The sequence below is a fragment of the Neltuma alba genome, unplaced genomic scaffold (assembly GCF_004799145.2).
Source record: "Neltuma alba isolate B1F8T4 unplaced genomic scaffold, ASM479914v2 tig00006168_pilon, whole genome shotgun sequence".
In the NCBI taxonomy this organism is placed as follows: Eukaryota; Viridiplantae; Streptophyta; class Magnoliopsida; order Fabales; family Fabaceae; genus Neltuma; species Neltuma alba.
In genome coordinates this window covers 1-17,507 of record NW_021634370.1, presented here as the reverse complement: position 1 = coordinate 17,507, position 17,507 = coordinate 1, and the positions used below count along the sequence as shown (strand labels likewise).

The window sequence follows — 17,507 nt, the reverse complement described above, 5'->3', positions numbered from 1 at the left end:
TGGCCGAAACTTGAAGACAAGGTCATGCGATGCATTGCTCTATATTCTAATTAGGATGGACAAGCACCACCTGTTAGGTGGGGATGTAGCTCAGATGGTAGAGCGCTCGCTTAGCATGCGAGAGGTACGGGGATCGATACCCCGCATCTCCAAGTTAATTTTTTACCCTTCCTTTAAAGAATTTAAAGAATAAAATTTTAAAAAAAATAATTAAAAAAACCGTCAAAATAAAAAAAATAAAAAAAGGATTTTATTTATAATTTTTATTTTAACGGTCTTTTTTTTACTATTTTTGAAATAAGATCCAGTTTGGATAAAATAGGATTTTATTTACAATTTTTTTTATTTTGACAGTGTTTTTTTTATCATTTTTAAAAATATTTTTTTTGTCAACAATGAAATAAAAATCTAAAAATAGGGTCTTCTCCATTATTATTTAGAGAGTGTTTAGACGGAAATAAAATCATAATTTTAAAAGTAATTTTATGATATACAAAACAAATATATAAAAAAATTTGTTTTGATTTATTAAAAAAATACTTTTAAACCTACAATATTAAATAAAAATCAAGTTGCAGCCAGCTTAACTTTATGCTCATAATGCCTTCTCACTCACAATAATAGCTTATGAACAGTACAGGCTCATTTTTTGGGCTGCGTATACTTTTTTTTTAAATTTTGTATCTAGCACTTTTTCCACATGCTTCGGGTAGAATGACGCCGGCAGTCGTTAGGTGAGCGTGGAGACGGATATTGGTCGGAGACTCTCACATAACACCAAGGAGTGCTTCTAAAGCAGAACTAGCAGGTAAATTCAAGTCTTATTCTTCCCTTCACTTTTCTACATATCCCCTTCAGTATTCCTCATAGTTTTGATTTTGCCTTTTATTTTAGTGTATTTTATTGTTCTGTAATGGATTTTTCTTTTTTGGAATTCTTGACAAAATAGACCGAACGTTTATGTATTTCACTGTCAGGTGTTCATCATCCATCTTGAGAGCTTATGTTTTTGTATTGGAAGAGGTAATGAGGCATCACAAATGTTAAAATTCAAAAGTTTTGCAAGTCAGGCATTTATTTTGCTTCTTGCTACTACTGGAATTTAATTCTTATTGTTGATTTTTATTTCTGCATTTGCAGTTTCCCAGTCATCACGGAAAGAAAATGTATGCTTGAAGATGCACGTCAAGTGCTTGAGAAAATGACCAATAGAGACTCAATTGTAGTAAAGCGGAGGACACATGAGATGATAATTAATTAATGCCTGACTTGCTACTAATTAAAAGATAGATTTCAGATGCGCGCCAAGTGTCTGAGAAAAAAGGTATCCTTATTGTATGCATATATAAATGCAAGTACACACGTGCCTGTATAATTTTTTAAGTAAATATATATGTGTATGTTGATTATTGATATAAATGTATTAGCAAGTTAAGACATTGACCTCCAGGATAAATGACTGACTTTCCTGAACATAGAGATCTAAAATTATTCCTCAGAGGTAGATATGTGATGTGAAATGATAAGATATTTAGATGGTAATAACATATTAGTTGATTGGATGTCAAGTGATAACCTTAGATTGAGATCCAGAGCTTAACAACGTTCAAACTAAGCGGAGAGAGCTGCTTGAAGCTCCCCTGCATCCCAGCAAAAGAGTGCGCATACTCACTGATGGTCTAGCTTGCGATTCAAGTCTCTTCTTTGGAGCTTCTTTTGTTTGTTAAATTTTAAAGTATCCACAGTATCGTTAGGGTAAAGTTTTGATATCTACGATACAGGGGACAAACGAAGCTCTTGGGCAATATCTGCCATGCAATATGTGGAGTACATGGTCACGGTCATGTGTGTTGTTGTGGTTGGTGAATATGCACCATTATTTTGTGGTCCATGTGTTCCATAAAGTTGGTTACTGACCTTTTTACTTTTTGGAAATCCCACTCTATCAACTTAGCAGCTTTGCCATTGAATAAGAAACAAGCAAGCTGAACAATGAATTGGTTTTTACACAATGGTAAAAACTGCTCTTGGCTAGCAATCTTTTATGTTTCTGATAAATTATGCACAATCCACACGCATGATGCAATTCTGACTAAGAAATGGTGCATTTCTTTTCTTGGGTAACTTATATGGATTATATTTCACAATATATATATATATGTGAATTTAACTTTCACTCATATGTAGGTAACTCTTCAAACTGGTTGTGCACTATGGGTGTATTGTTACTTTGTCAAACTTAATATTATATCTCACGCATGTTTATATTTCCCAAGATATGCTCGATGAATAATGTTTACATCAATTGTGGTGTTTGAGTATTGTTTTGTTTCTTTTTACCTTTCTAAATTTAAGTTCTAAATTCCTACTAAGTTGGCGTATAAATATGAGCATTGCTAATAGGTTGGTAGCTGTAATATTAGCCTTTTCTCTAGAAACTTTAGAGAGAAAAAATATTTATGTTACCGTGATAAGCTTTGTGGTCATTTCTCTTCCTGTTTTTACGGGTAGTAGTTGGGTTCTTGATTATCTAATATATATTTCTAACATTATTTAGTTCCTTATTTCATGCTTATACAGATTTGCAGCAGGATTGGATATTTAAATTCAGTATGTAGTTACATCAAGGATCATAGAATTTAACAGGAAAATGATCTTCAATCTTGAGTGAGATCTTGGCCTGCACATTCCAACTCTGTCAAAGCTATGGTGGTTCATAAATTCATAAATTCAGAATTGTGATCATTATGTTTCAAATGATGTGAAGGCACGCATTAGTAGGTTTAGAAACACACTAATATGTCATTCTATTGCCCTAAGTATTAAGATAGTATTACATAACATTAGCCTCTTGGAATCCCCGCACCAAACATGCTAACATGCATGTAGATGAATGATATAAGAATCTCATGCTATTGCGAAACCTTCTAATGTTGCTTTTAACCTCAACATTTTTAAATACCAAAAAAAAAAAATCGAGAACTCATGTAGATGGGTACATGCAGACTGAATATCTAATAGAACCTGCTGACAGAAGAAGGTTGATGGGTACATACGGATCGAGTTAACACCTGAAATGGAAGCGAAAGCTAAATGAGTGGCTTAACGTCCAGTATCATACGATTATTTATTTCAGATAGCTTCCTATTTTCCATACTTTTTTAAGACTTTCCTACTTTTAGCATTTTCCTTTCTTTTTTTTAAATTTTATTTATAGAGATTGAGATTTTTTTTGGGAGTTTCATGTATATATTTCTTTTAATATTTTCGTGAGACAGGCCTTGATCAATTGAAATGTGTAAAGAATTATCTTATTTTTACTTTATTTTGGTCAAGTAATTTTTGCTATCAAATGTGGCAAGCACATTTTATATATACATATATGTTCTTGATATCATACTTGGCATCTCCGGTATATGATGTTTTTTCTATATTCTACATATTTTTCTAAAGTTCAAATGGTTGGTTAATTTATGACAATGCTACTAATTGTTCAAATCAAAATGATAATTTTTTTTTTTTGTATGTACTGCTTGTGAATAGAGGTTTCGCTAATAAAATTTGATTTTAAGCATAAAAGTATAAAGCAATTTCAATATTATTATCCATACATAATGATGCATGATAACGCATTAATGCTTTTGTAATGACATGGATTGAAATAGTAATATTGGTGATCACATATTATTTGAAGTAAACTTTCGCACGGGTAGTTGATACCAGTTGCCGCTAAAAGAAAACAGCAGAAGATGGACCAAGGGGCTTACACTTTATCTACAGACTCCAGGAAAGGCTTCTTTTCCTGTTCTTCCGCTTTGGCAGCCTTATTAGCGGGTGTGCTCTTCCCTTCGCCATCCCAAATGAAATAGACATAGAAAAGGAGAGAGTTGCCACAGAGTACAACCGAAAAGAAAGAGACAGACGCTGCTAGGCTCATAAAAGTGGAGACTTCATAAGCAAAACCAAACATGATAGAGCTTATCAAGAGCCATATGCCAATTTTAATGTAATGGCGCTGCGAGGAATTCTCAGTCGGGGACAACTTATTGTATAATCGGAACCAATATTCCAGCAAGAAGGTGCCGAAGAACACAAAAACGATGAACACTACCATTGGAATGTCGCCGTTTATGTATGCGCGGTAGATGGTCGTCGAACAGCTAATAATCATGTTGAGCAAACCAAAAACTGGGAGCACACTGCGAACTTTGATTTCGGGATCGGAATTGGTGATAGGGAGAGGAAATGAGCTCTTTTCCTCAACGATTCCCATTGTTTTTGTTTGTTTTTCTCTGAAACCTGCAACTTTGTTCTCTAGGAGAGTGACGCTGAGAGATGGTTGTGATGGTTTTGGCTACAGAACTTGTGTGGCAGTGAGCTTTCAGGATGGGTTCTGGCTGTCTTTAAGAGCACCGCGGTCACTTTGGGGTTCCGTAAGTGCCTGGAAATTGCAGCGAAACTTACTCTCAATTTCCTTCAAAACATCGAAACATCCCAGAAATTGAATTGCTCTTTTAAGTAATTTTCTTGCATTTTATATTCCGAAAGACAGAGACTTTCGGCTTCATCTGTACGCACGCGGCATGATGTCAGTAGAACCTGCCCGGATGCTTCTAGGCAATTAAGTTTCATGTGAACTCGAGGATGGCCCACTAAGAGTGTTTCCAAGTGCGAACGAGTGCCACAGGCCCAATGTGATGAGAATACTATTGATTAAAAAGGTCAAGGCGTATATGGAAATTTCTAGCACAAAGTATTTTTTAGTGCGTAACACGTAAAGTATTTTTTTATATATATTAATATCCTAAAATATATTTTTAGGTATGTCCATAACCTAAAAATATTTTTTGATATATTCAACGCTAAGACAAAAAATATTTGAGAATGTTAAATGCATTTCAAAATATTTTGACGGTTGGATGTACATGCGAAAATATTTTAGTGTGCTACTTAATCTTTAATTAAAACCTAAATGATAATAATAAACCTAGTATCACAGGAAAGTATTTTAAAAAGATTGTGTTATATTTATCAAAATTAATTAATTTAGTTAGCTTTCGTATTCTAATTCAAATTAATTAAGTAATTCTCACATTAAAAATTAAAAAAGTATTTTTTTATTTTATTTATAAGTCACTTTTAACATGTTTTATATAAATTAAAAAAAATTAAATTTTATTAACTCTCATTTAAAATTCAATAACTTTTCAACTTTATACTTATGTAATATATATTATACCTCATATAAATAAAATTAACACAATAATAAATAAAGTAATAAAATTATACATCCATATAAAAAAAATTTTCTCAGTATCCTATAAATAGAATTAAAAAATTTCTTTTCTTTTTATCATGTAAACAGGATCAGGTCGGCCAAAAAAAATAATTAACAATATTGCAAGTGACAATCGGAACTGTGCAAGTGGGAAAAATTTACCGGTGTGACCTACGCATCCCTTCAATTGATTTGGAAGATTGGATGCGATTCCTCTTCTGAGGATGAGGCAATCGCCAATTGATGCTCCTCTGGTGTAGAATTCGGACTACCCGGTTAGCGTTTGTGGGCGGAAACCACACCGCCGCTAGGTTTTGCACTCGCTATTGAGTTTCCCTTTCGAATCCTTTTGTAGGCCTTTTCTTCCACCTTATAGCAATCATCATCTCTTTTCTGCATCTCGGTTGTCCTCGTATTGGTCCACTGTCGAAAGGGCTTCGCTCGGCGGTTAATGGTTTAAGGGAGCACTATGGATTTAGGTCGCGGGTTTATTGAATCCGCGAACAAAAGTAATGTGAAACACTTGAACGGCGGTGGAATTGCTTTAATTCCGATACTGCTGTGGGAGTTATGATTCCTGCTGCACTGGTCTTCTTCATTTTGTCTCGGACAAATCTTATGGCTATGGTTCTCGTCGCGGTGCCTTTTTTGGTGTCCATCCTCAAGGAGGGATTTTCATCAGGTTCACACCATTTAATTTATTCCAGAATTGAGACCGCCACAGCTGGTTTAGTCCATGCCCAAATGCTGAATTCGCTTCCGCATGATTTGGCCGACGAAGGCCTTTTCTCAGAAAGGACAATAAGGGTGCGTTTGGTGCGAGGGATTTGGAAGGGAGGGACAAAGAAGAATTTTAATCATTTCATCTTGTTCAGTAACACACAGATTTTAAAGGGGGAGGAAAAAAAATTTTTAGAAGGATTTGAAGGGAAGGGTAATATTTTGTCTGTAACTATTACGTCAATATTTATTTTTAATATCTTTATATTATCCTAAATCTTTTTATTTTTGTCTTCAAACACTGTTCTCTCTTTTATATATAAATATAAAATTTGAAAAGATAAGATGGATAATTTAATGAATAAATTTTGAGGATTTAAATTTTGACATATATAATTATATGTCAAAATTTAAATCCTTGGAGCTTTATACCCATAAAAATTAAAAATAGATGAATATTACTTGAACTCTTTTCCAATAATATTTCATATTTTAGAGTATATTAGAATTTTGATATAAGTATTACTCAATATATTAAATGTTATTTACAATTCTATTTTATTAAACATTCTATAAAATTTGAAAAAATAATTTTAAATAAAATAAGAGTAAAATTATCTATGTCAAAATATGTTTCCCTTCCTTCTCTTCATGAACCAAACAAGGTAATATTAAAACTCCTCCCCTCTTTTTTTTTTTTATAAATTCAAACAAGGTAATATTAAAATTCTTCTACTTTCCTCCTCCTCTCCTGGCCTCCATTAAAATCCCGTCATTCCCCTTCTTCTCATTGAGCCAAACAGACCTTATTATGAACGCATGCGACGGCTTTGAGGGTGTTATTATTTTTACACTATGTTTGGCACGGGTTTTCGGAGGGGAGCAGAGGAAAATTGTTCTCCTCCCCTTATTTGGCTGGTGCAATTTTTAAAAAGGAGGGAAGTTTGGTTAAGATATTTTTTAAAAAAGAGAAGAGTTCTTCTCCCTCCTCTTCCCTTCTAGCCTCCCCTCTAAAAATGAGATTTTTTAGAGGGGGATGAGAGATAAAATTTTAAGTTTTAAAATTAGCCTAACTAAAATACTTTAATTCTTTATATACCCTTTCGATTTGTTAACCCCTAATCAGTCGTAAACATTTCTACGTAAGAGAGTTCTTTTGAACATCTAGCAAGAGGTTGTCAAGATAGTTGTCTCCAAAATTAGTGGGTATTGTTAAACTTTTTCTTCTCTTTATCTAATTCCAAGAGACTGTCGGTATTTTCTCTCACCTTCAAGATTTTTTTTCTGATTAAAATCTATCACTTACGACTTTTTATCTTGATATCCTATAAGTGTGTGACTGTGTCTTGTAAGTCAAAATTAGTGAATTGCATTATATATATAATTACATCTTAATAAAATAAAAAAGTAAAAAAAATCATTTAAATTTTATGAGGTTAAAATAGTCAATTTTTTATTAGAACAAAATAATATATTGTTAAAATTGCTCCCTCTCCTCTCTTCCAATCAATCCAAACATGAGATCAAAATCTCTCTCTCCCTTTCCCTTTCCTCCTTTTTGTAGTTACCCTGTATCTTTTTTTTTCTTTTCCTTGATTAAAATCCCTCTCCTCCATTCTTCTGTTGAACCAAACACGGTGCTGTGGATTTGACGAGGTTATGGATTCTGATTCACAGACACAAAGCTCATTTTCAGACGAGTCGTGTGATTTCGTGTTCGCATCCAGCTCTAGAGACGTGAAATTTGTGGATCGCATTCTGAGAACTGATGGCATTCTGGCTTTTCCGTTACGTCTTAACCCATCAATTTCTTTCAAACAACAATCTAATTACAGAGTAGGGTATCTTTGACAATACAGTTACATAATCGTTACGTTAAAGAAACTAAAACTGATAATCAAATGATTGGATCCTCAACTAGGAGAAAGCGTTTCCAATTGGGATCAGCTGATGAAGCTGAGAAAGTGGCGTTAAGGGGTCTTGAAGATGTGCTCCTGGAGCCACCGAAACCTGCTTCAGAGAAATCTACTTGAAGAGGTTCAATTACCTACCTGACTTAACAGGCGATTTTCTTGAAGGGTATTAAAAAAGAGTCTTCGTTGTTGTAGGCTCGACCAAAGAAAACAGAGATGTAATTGAATGGTTCCAGAAGAACTACCCAAAGAAGAACAATAATTTTGCAATTCACAATATCCAGGATAAGCCCAACACTGGTGTTTCTTCTTGGTTATTGAAACATGTGAAGGAGGAGGACTAAGTTGTAATGAAAGTAGAAGCAATGGAAGTGGAAAAGATGATAAAGAACTGAGCAATTGGATGAGCGCTTCCTAGAGTGCAAAAATGAATGGTGGCATGAAGGGAAAAAGAAGAATAATGGCCGAGCATACTGGGAATGCTTGGCGTTGCATGGAAGATTGAGGGATGAAGGAGTTGCAGTGCACCAATGATGGGGTTTACGCAGAGATAACTAGACACGAAGATACACCACGGGTCTCAAAACATTGCTTGTATACTTCTTTTTTTTTGGAGGGGCATTAAAAATGAATTAACATATTCATATATACAAAAACTCTCATGTTAAACGGATATATGACATCTTTTATTAATTCATTGAAGTTCAGTCAGTATACTTTTATGTTATGAATGTATAAATAATTCTTCGCCAAATTTTTCATCAATGTTCTTTTATAAAAGCGCAAGAAATCAAAGCTGCAAAGAAAGACTATAGTATGCTATTGCATATATATCACGGGCAATGCAAATAGTTTTGTTTTGGCTGAAGAGAAATGACATGGATCAAGGAGAAGCAAAAGATATAATAATTTGATAGAATAGTTTATTTTTGGGAGATTTTTTATCGTAACTTTAAGAAAAAATTTCTGGGAGTTGTTGCAATTTTTTAAGGATAAAGTTATTTATATTTCCGAGAAAAACAAAAATGAAATGTGAGGGGACAAACTCCTTCCTGTGGCTCCCGTGTATGCGTCTCTGTTGATGTATGAGTTTGGCTAACACAAGAAATTACAATCTCAATCTCTAGTAAATTGAAATCAAAAGCATGAATTATTTTATTCAATACCAAATACTACAATAAACATCAATAACTAATAATTAATGATATGCGAAGTATTCTACAAATAAGACTGTGAAATGTTACAGCACACTTTCAAATTGTGGCTTGTTATTAGGATCAAAGGAAGAATAGAATGACGACTTGTTTACGCATGAATATGTCTGACAGATTTTTCGTGGGGTTCTAAAATTGAGTGCAACTACGTTACCTACTATATGCCTTTTTTTCCTTCTCCTTGCGTACGTTGAAAGAGTTTATTCCTTGTTCACAATAAATGAGCAGATGAGAATGTTGGAACCATCTCCTCCATACAATAAATGGTAAAAAGTGCAGGAGTCAAATTTTGTTCAACAGACAAATCGACAATATGATTATTTTAGTATATGATACTCTGAAAAGGCTGCATTTCTAAGTAAAAGTTTATCATTGTTCAACAATAATATTCAGATAAGAAGTTGAGCTACCACTTCTGAGGGTCGCACCACGTTTCCTTCCTTCGTATGCCTATCAACGTGCTGCTGCATCATCTATAAAAGGCTCACATGTCTCACCTCAAAATCACAATCACAAGAGCATCGAAAACATTTGCAAGCCTTAGTAATTAAGATCAGTTGCTGGAAACTCCAATACCATGGCTTCTCGCATTTCATCATTCATTTTACTGCCACTTCTGCTTCTGAGTTTCTCTCCAATTACCAGCCATGTGATGGTTGAAGGGGCAAGAATTCTTCTCGAATCCTCTTTGCCAGAGCCAAAATTACCTGAGTTGCCTCCACTTCCTAAGCCCGAGGTGCCTCAAGTGCCTGAGCTGCCTAAGCCGGAATTACCCCCCGTGCCAAAAGTTGAGTTGCCACCATTTCCAAAGCCAGAAATACCTAAAGTTCCTGAAATTCCTAAGCCTGAATTACCTAAAGTTCCAGAAATTCCTAAACCAGAGATGCCAAAAGTTCCCGAAATTCCCAAACCAGAAATGCCTGAGGTGCCAAAGATGAAAGTACCAGAAATTTCTAAACAAGAGCTGCCAGAGGTGCCAAAGCCAGAAGTGCCTAAAATCCCAGAAATTCCCAAACCAGAATTGCCCAACGTTCCTGAAATTCCTAAGCCTGAGTTACCAAAAGTTCCAGAAATTCCTAAGCCAGAGATGCCTAAAGTCCCGGAAATTCCCAAGCCAGAGTTACCAAAAGTTCCAGAAATTCCTAAGCCAGAGTTACCAAAAGTTCCAGAAATCCCAAAGCCAGAGTTTCCTCAACTTCCTAAGGTTGAGATGCCACCATTGCCAAAGCCTGAAGTGCCTCAAGTTCCTGAAATTACAAAGCCCCACTAAACTGTTTGCACGGTTTACTTCATTGTGTTGGCTGGGGTGATATCGAGCAGCTGTATGCTAGCTTATACTATATGATAAGTTTGTAGTAGTTATGTGATTATATTTATTATTCTGCCAATCTCATTGGCTCTATTGAGCTCTATTTGTACTATGTCATTAAATAACACGTTTTGTTCGTTTGTTTTATTTATTCTGCCAATATTGGCTCTTTTGATTCAGAATTTGTGGTTCATCATGCAGCAGACCGCAGTCCTTGGTATAGTCAAGTTCAATTCAAAGAGTTAAATGCTGGATCAGTTTGAACTTCCCCTAATTAAGCCTACAATTTTGAAGCGTGGATTTCACCTCCTATAGCCATGCTAAATAAACAAAGTTAAAATATGCCCGTATTGTTTTTCAAAACGATTGCTGCCTGATAATGGCGACATTAATTTTTTTGTTACTTCCTTAAGATTTTTAGGCAAGCTTATCCGCAAATTTATATGACAAACAATAATATTTGTTTTTTTAAAAATAAAATTAGCTATTAATACTCTTGGAAATTACGAAATCAATGAAATTTAATCAAAGCTTGGGTTGAAACAGAAGTATATTGACTGATTAAGAGATTGATGAGTTCTTATTTGGGTTGACTTGTTTAGGTGCTTATAAACACGTTTGAAATAAAACTTTTCTGACATACTTATGTCGTATTTTGTAAGTCACAATTAAAAAATTATTTATAAATATTAATATTTCTAAATGAGCCCCTGAGACTAATCAGAGTTGAGTTATAAATCTTTTGACTTTTGACCATAAAAACTTTATTACCTTCTTTTTTTTGGGCCAACTACTTTATAATATACCTTCAAATCAAAGGACAATTTTAAACTGCTTATGGCCCAGTACAAAATTCCTTTGCAATTATCATGTGGCCCTTTTGATCTAGGTTTATGTAGATGAATATGCATTTATATCTGTGTCAATATAAAATAATGTAGACAGATACCATGCATGCACACATGTACACATGTATGTGTTTGAATTTAAATAAGTAAAATCAAATTAAAATATCAGTATGACTCATACAAAGATGATATAGAGTTGAACTAACCCGGTCACGTTTTAATAAGATCGACAATGGAACCCACCCAAACACCGGGGCTAAAAGAACTTGGTTTGTGAATTGTGATAACCATAATTAGAGTTTGATAAGAGGCAGGGTAACCGATATAATTTATATTACTTTACTTTAACCTTTACTATAAGATTTTTTTTATGTTTTCCAATATAATATTATTTATTCCAAGCATTATTTTGTTAAAATATCTTTTGCCTGGATACTTTTAACTAACTGAAAAAATATCCTAACTAATTAGTTAAGCAACATCCTCTAATTAGTACATTTCAATTGATATTAATTGTGGATGGCATAGGATTTCCTTCGAGGGGAGGATTTCCATGCCCCAAAAAAAAAAAACACTTGTGGATGGCTCATGCATGTGGACAAGACAAAACGTAGGTAGGTCCTGCCAACGTATCCCCAGGGGGTTGTTTACGGATGGCATATTATATCATAATTACGAAAAAGCTCTATATAAACTTCCAAGTGTGGGTGGTCGATTCCTTTTTTGCCCCCCGGGTGAAGTTCATCGTGCTTTGTCCTCTTATTGCACTGTTATTCCCTCTAATAATTAATTTTCTAAAATGATACCTATTTTTTTATGTTTAAACTTTAAACCCCACTAAAATATTTTTCAAAAGATTGATCAGGGAAAAATTATATGAAGCCTAATAATATGAACGGAGAAAGGTTGATTTGATATAAAAAAATAAAAATAAAAAGATGCAAAGATAAATTTATACAGAATTTGAGAGGATTTAATTATTTTAAAAAGGCTACACTAGCTTGTGAGTTTGGCTCTGTTCAAATAATATTTAGGTGAGAAGTTAAGCTAACAAATTAACACGAGGTGGCGTTGAACCAACTCATCCTTCATAGCTATCCAAGCGTGCTGCTCCTTCATCTATAAAAGGTCCTCATATATCATTCCAAAATCATAATCATAAGTATAGCAAATCCCCAAAACCAATCGGAGTAACAAGTTGGAAAACCGATTACTATGGCTTCCCACAGTTTTTCTTCATTCACTCTATTATTACCCCTTCTGCTTTTGAGTTTCTCTTCAATAACCAGCCATGTAAAGGTTGAAGGGGTGAGAATTCTTCTTGAATCATCCTTGCCAAAGCCAAACTTACCTGAGTTGCCTCCTCTTCCTAAGCCAGAGTTACCCCATGTGCCTAAGGTTGAGTTACCACCATTTCCAAAGCCAGAAATACCTAAAGTTCCAGAAATTCCCAAGCCAAAGGTTCCTGAAATCCCTAAACCAGAAATGCCTAAAGTTCCTGAAATTCCCAAACCCGAGTTGCCTGCGGTGCCCAAGATAAAAGTACCAGAAATTTCTAAACAAGAGTTGCCCGAGATGCCAAAGCCAGAAGTGCCCAAAATCCCAGAAATTCCTAAACCAGAATTGCCCAAGGTTCCTGAAATTCCTAAGCCTGCCTTACCAAAAGTCCCAGAGATTCCAAAACCAGAGATACCTAAAGTCCCAGAAGTTCCTAAGCCCGAGATGTCTAAAGTACCAGAAATTCCAAAGCCTGAGTTACCAAAATTCCCAGAAATTCCTAAGCCAGAGATGCCTAAAGTTCCGGAAATTCCAAAGCCGGAGTTGCCTCATCAACTTCCCAAGGTGGAGCTGCCACCATTGCCAAAGCCTGAGTTTCCTGCTGTGCCAAAGCTAGAAGTTCCTGAGATTCCGAAACCCCACTAAACCATTATTTCTTAAACAAGCACATTACTTATTCCCTTCCCTATATAGCTTGTATTGTCTGACGTAATAAATGGGTTTATACTGTTCTTGTGTGTCATTATTTATTAATATCTCTTCAGTGTAATTTGTTGTTACATCTTCCCACAGTGGTGATGTTGTAGTTTGTCATCATTATTTGATGAGTTCGGTTGAGTCAATGTTATTACTTGAGCTTCTTGTTGCTTGTCCACGTATTACTGGTTTAGTTTATACTGTATACCTGTAAAGACGAAAGAGGATACACACAGATGGATTTTGAATAGATGATTGTGGGTACATTGCCAAAAATCGTATCATAAATTATCTATGCATCGGTCCATTACTAAAAATTACGAAATCGAAATATCTCTAATTTTGTTTAACATTGGCAAAAAGTTCTTCCACATGAAACCGGATTAGTTTAATAAACGCCACCATCACGCTTGTTGGGAACTCCAATCGCTGGAGTTTTATATGCATCACCTTTCGGGGACAATCCTATTTGATAAACTTTTGGAAAGTCAGAATCTAGTTTGGCATTTGATGAATGGTTTTTCTTCTATCTGTATCTCCTTCCCCTGCTCGTTTCCATCTTTAGATTTTCTTCTTAAATAGCAGTAGAAGACAATTCCTTCTTTTGTGATTCTCTTTGGGCAGACGCGCCCGTAAAAATGCAACATCCATTAAGAACCGACCAGTCACGCCCGCAAAATAAGGATTACTGTACACTAATACAAATGTGGGGACCTTATCCATGATAAATTTTAAGCCAACAAAAAAAAATAGCAACACGCTTCTAATGCTCCATCTATAATAAGGATTTCTATATTTGATTGATTAAAAAAAACCGCGCAATTAATAAGGAAAGCAAAGAGCCTCTTAGTTTCATAAAAGATATGCTCAAATTAACAACAACGGAGGCATGGGAAAGATAATGGTAGAAAGTACAACTAGAGTTACGTTACTGTTAATGGCTACCTTGGCTATTACTGTTCCATGCCTCGTCGACGCTAACATCGGAGAATTCGATTATTATCTCCGAGGAAAAGCTAAGGAGGCCCGGAGAGTTGCTCTTGAAGCATATGAACCAAACCCTTTGAACGTCACTTCAGAGCTCAATATGCACGTTCATCTGTACGTAAGCTCTTGTACGTAATTGGTTTTGAATAGGAAACTTTAGGTTTTCTTTAGTTTTCACAATAACACGTAATAAATGGGTGATGCAGAGCGATGAATGAGGCCAACATGTCCACCAATACCAGAGGGAGGGACCTGGGGGAGAGGAAACGCAAAGGACATTGCCTGACTACCAACCCAATCGACCGATGCTGGAGATGCGACAAAGACTGGGAGAAAAATCGCTTCAATTTAGCCAAATGTGCGATGGGTTTCGGCCGCAAGACCACGGGCGGGCTGGGTGGCAAGATCTACGTCGTGACAGATTCTTCCGACGACGACGTAGCTAACCCGAAACCCGGAACTCTGAGGTACGGGGCAATTCAGAAGGAGCCATTGTGGATCATATTCGCATACAGCATGGTGATCAAGTTGAAACAGGAGTTGCTGGTGAATTCCGACAAGACAATCGACGGACGTGGAGCTAATGTTCAGATAAAGAGCGGCGGCGGCCTCACTCTACAATTCGTCAACAACGTCATCATCCACAACCTTCGCATTCGCAATATCAAAGCTAAGAAGGGTGGTCTGGTAAGGGATGCCCCCGACCATGTCGGGCTGAGAACTAGAAGCGACGGTGACGCCATCAGCCTCTTCGGTTCCACCAACGTCTGGATCGATCACATTTCAATGTCCAACGCCGACGATGGGCTGGTCGACGCCATCATGGGTTCTACCGCCATTACAATATCAAATTGCCACATGACCAGGCACAACGACGTACGTAACTAATTGCTCGCTTCAATGACATGATAAATTAAGCAAATGAATTCATAAGCAAGTAAAAGAAATGAATGCAGGTGATGCTGTTTGGAGCCGGAGACGTGTATAAACAGGACCAGGTGATGCAGGTAACGGTGGCTTTCAACCACTTCGGGAACGGATTGATACAGAGGATGCCCAGATGCAGACATGGATGGTTCCATGTGGTGAACAACGACTACCATAACTGGATAATGTACGCCATCGGAGGAACGGCGAATCCGACCATACTCAGCCAAGGAAACCGATTCAGTGCTCCGAACAACGTAGCAGCGAAGCAGGTTACCAACAGAGTGAGTGCGCCAGAATCGGAGTGGCAAAACTGGCCGTGGCAGTCGGAGAATGACGAGTTTGTAAACGGAGCTTTTTTCGTACCATCGGGAAAACCTATAACCACATCTATAACCCAGAGGGAGGATTTGATACCACCCAGACCAGGGATCGAAGCTCCCGAACTTGCTCGCTTTTCGGGTCAGATCAAGTGCAAGGTCGGCAAGCCTTGTTAGCATCTTTAATTTGTTTTAAGAGAATGAATTGAAACAGATTAGATTAATCCTCTAGCTAGGGCCAATCGGAGCTTTAGACTCATCACTCGTCAGTGTTCATTGCGTAGTTGAAGTTTTTATTTTGAAAAGCTCCATCTGTTTTATTTATTTATGAAATAATTTATTTATTTTATTTACATTGACGTAACCATGTTGTAATTCTAGCATGTATTTCCACGCCCCTTGTTGTACGCTGCAGGTCAACTTCGTTATTCTTATTTGAAATTAATTGTAGACTCTTTTTGGTGTAAAAATTTCTTATTGATTTGAAAATTTCCCCCAGTTGTGCGCGTATTCGATCCAATTTAATGAGTGGGACCAAATACAATATTTACGTGTGTATTGTTCAAGCGTATTTACAAATTATATGATTGAAGATAATTCTTTCCAAAAAGTTCTTTCTTCAATCAATATCGTCATTATGTGTTGGTAAAAAAAAAATGGATTTTTATTGTTATGTAAAAAAGATGAATTTTATTACGGGCCAAAAAAGATGAATTTTATTGTCAACATCATTAAAATCAAATATAAGATTTGTTTGTTACCATTTTATGTTGGTGTGAGTGGTACATATGGACCGTTAAAATTAGGAGTGAATTGGAAGAGATGTTTTTTTTTTTTTTTAAATCTAACACATATCCACCTATAGGTAAAAAAATTGAAGGTTAATTATATACAGGAAAAATTGGCCCTATAAAGTCAAGAAGCCGAGTAATTATTATATGAAGTTAATTTTACTGTGCATTTTTTTCTCTCCCATATTACGTAGTGTTTGAGTTTTCTAAAGGAAGATAAAAATCACATAATTTGCATATATAGTTGAATGATTTTAAGGAGTCCATTTTTTCATACGTATGCTGTGACCTTTTTTTTTTTTTTTTTAAATCCCCTTAGAGTCCGTGCTCCAAAGACTTATCATCATTCCTGTTGGTAGCATCATATCTAAACATATATTCCTTGTAACTTCTCTAATTAACGCTCTCCTGTAATCAAGGGACCTTCCATCAGCAAGTTTGACAGAAAGACAAGAGGATATATATGTGTGTTCAACATCGAACAGCACAGAATTAACGGACACTACTATTATTTTTGAAGCACTTGATGATATTAATATTAAAACTTTTTCTGACATTGCATGAAACTGCAATCTCCGCTGATCAAAACTTCAAAACTGGAATATAATGAACCAAAACTTCAGAACTGGAATGAACAAAAAGTATATTTGAAAGGGAGATCGGATTGAATATGTGTGTGAGTGTGGTAGTTGGGCCTGATAGAAGCACGTATTTGCTATATTCCAGCCAGTATACTTGGCAATTTGGAAAGTAGAACAGATAGTTAGACGATACCAGTCTCTCAGGTTGCCGACAACTAAAAACTACATCAATATCCAACTGAAAATAACAGGATTACAGATTAAATGTTTTCTATTATTGCATTATATTATAGGCACCGTCGGACCCGAATCTACCTTCAAGGGTAGGGAAACGATGATTCTGATTATTAAGGAACTCAGAGACCAGCAGCAAAACGCTTAGGCCGACCATTTCATATGCCTTTCATCTATTTTCATGCATGTTTTAGACTTATGATGAACGATATTTCATGTATACATAGAATAAATTTCTAAATTAATTTAACAGGTATTTCTTATAAGCCATAGCATCTGTAACGTTTTCTCATGGACCAAGGTGGGTCCAGGTGGACTCTGTAGGTGATAAATCTCTCTCTACTTGGACTGTCTTGGACCGCCGAGAGAATCTTGGAGTCTTGGAGTCTGATAAAGAAATAGCCACTACTT

At 35.8% G+C, this 17,507-nt stretch overlaps 4 protein-coding genes, 1 non-coding gene and 1 pseudogene across 6 annotated transcripts; 5 read left to right on the top strand and 1 right to left on the bottom strand.

The window, feature by feature from the left end:
• Positions 1–79: 79 nt before the first annotated feature.
• On the top strand, positions 80–152 carry TRNAA-AGC (transfer RNA alanine (anticodon AGC)). The gene has a single exon. It is a non-coding gene; the product is annotated as a tRNA-Ala (tRNA).
• A 2,587-nt stretch (positions 153–2,739) lies between these two features.
• On the bottom strand, positions 2,740–5,962 carry LOC114749757 (uncharacterized). Its single transcript, XM_028938296.1, has 3 exons — positions 5,441–5,962; positions 3,768–4,441; positions 2,740–3,071 (listed from the first exon to the last, which is right to left on the bottom strand). The coding sequence occupies exons 2-3, from the start codon at positions 4,271–4,273 to the stop codon at positions 3,065–3,067; spliced, it is 513 nt and encodes a 170-aa protein (XP_028794129.1). The 5' UTR covers positions 4,274–4,441; positions 5,441–5,962; the 3' UTR covers positions 2,740–3,064.
• A 1,937-nt stretch (positions 5,963–7,899) lies between these two features.
• LOC114749763 (uncharacterized) lies at positions 7,900–8,469 on the top strand (annotated as a pseudogene).
• Positions 8,470–9,620: 1,151 nt separating this feature from the next.
• LOC114749759 (protein PELPK1-like) lies at positions 9,621–10,585 on the top strand. 2 transcript variants are annotated; one of them, XM_028938299.1, is made up of 2 exons: positions 9,621–10,249; positions 10,283–10,585. In XM_028938299.1, the coding sequence occupies exons 1-2, from the start codon at positions 9,703–9,705 to the stop codon at positions 10,393–10,395; spliced, it is 660 nt and encodes a 219-aa protein (XP_028794132.1). In that variant the 5' UTR covers positions 9,621–9,702; the 3' UTR covers positions 10,396–10,585. The 2 variants fall into 2 exon arrangements, with proteins under 2 accessions (XP_028794132.1, XP_028794131.1); XM_028938298.1 differs by having other exon boundaries at positions 9,624–10,585.
• Positions 10,586–12,455: 1,870 nt separating this feature from the next.
• LOC114749758 (protein PELPK1-like) lies at positions 12,456–13,532 on the top strand. Its single transcript, XM_028938297.1, has one exon. It carries the CDS (start codon positions 12,498–12,500, stop codon positions 13,203–13,205), a length of 708 nt encoding a protein of 235 aa, XP_028794130.1. The 5' UTR covers positions 12,456–12,497; the 3' UTR covers positions 13,206–13,532.
• A 613-nt stretch (positions 13,533–14,145) lies between these two features.
• LOC114749762 (pectate lyase-like) lies at positions 14,146–15,667 on the top strand. Its single transcript, XM_028938302.1, has 3 exons — positions 14,146–14,371; positions 14,452–15,119; positions 15,200–15,667. The coding sequence occupies exons 1-3, from the start codon at positions 14,146–14,148 to the stop codon at positions 15,665–15,667; spliced, it is 1,362 nt and encodes a 453-aa protein (XP_028794135.1).
• Positions 15,668–17,507: the final 1,840 nt, after the last annotated feature.

Bases quoted from the DNA above. Each gene is read 5' to 3' on its own strand.
- LOC114749759 (XM_028938298.1), top strand. From the start codon at position 9,703: ATGGCTTCTCGCATTTCATCATTCATTTTACTGCCACTTCTGCTTCTG.
- LOC114749758 (XM_028938297.1), top strand. From the start codon at position 12,498: ATGGCTTCCCACAGTTTTTCTTCATTCACTCTATTATTACCCCTTCTG.
- LOC114749757 (XM_028938296.1), bottom strand. From the start codon at position 4,273: ATGGGAATCGTTGAGGAAAAGAGCTCATTTCCTCTCCCTATCACCAAT.
- LOC114749762 (XM_028938302.1), top strand. From the start codon at position 14,146: ATGGGAAAGATAATGGTAGAAAGTACAACTAGAGTTACGTTACTGTTA. The intron at 14,372-14,451 runs GTACGTAATTGG...GGTGATGCAGAG, and splicing joins TCATCTGTACGTAAGCTCTT to CGATGAATGAGGCCAACATG. The intron at 15,120-15,199 runs GTACGTAACTAA...AAATGAATGCAG, and splicing joins ACATGACCAGGCACAACGAC to GTGATGCTGTTTGGAGCCGG.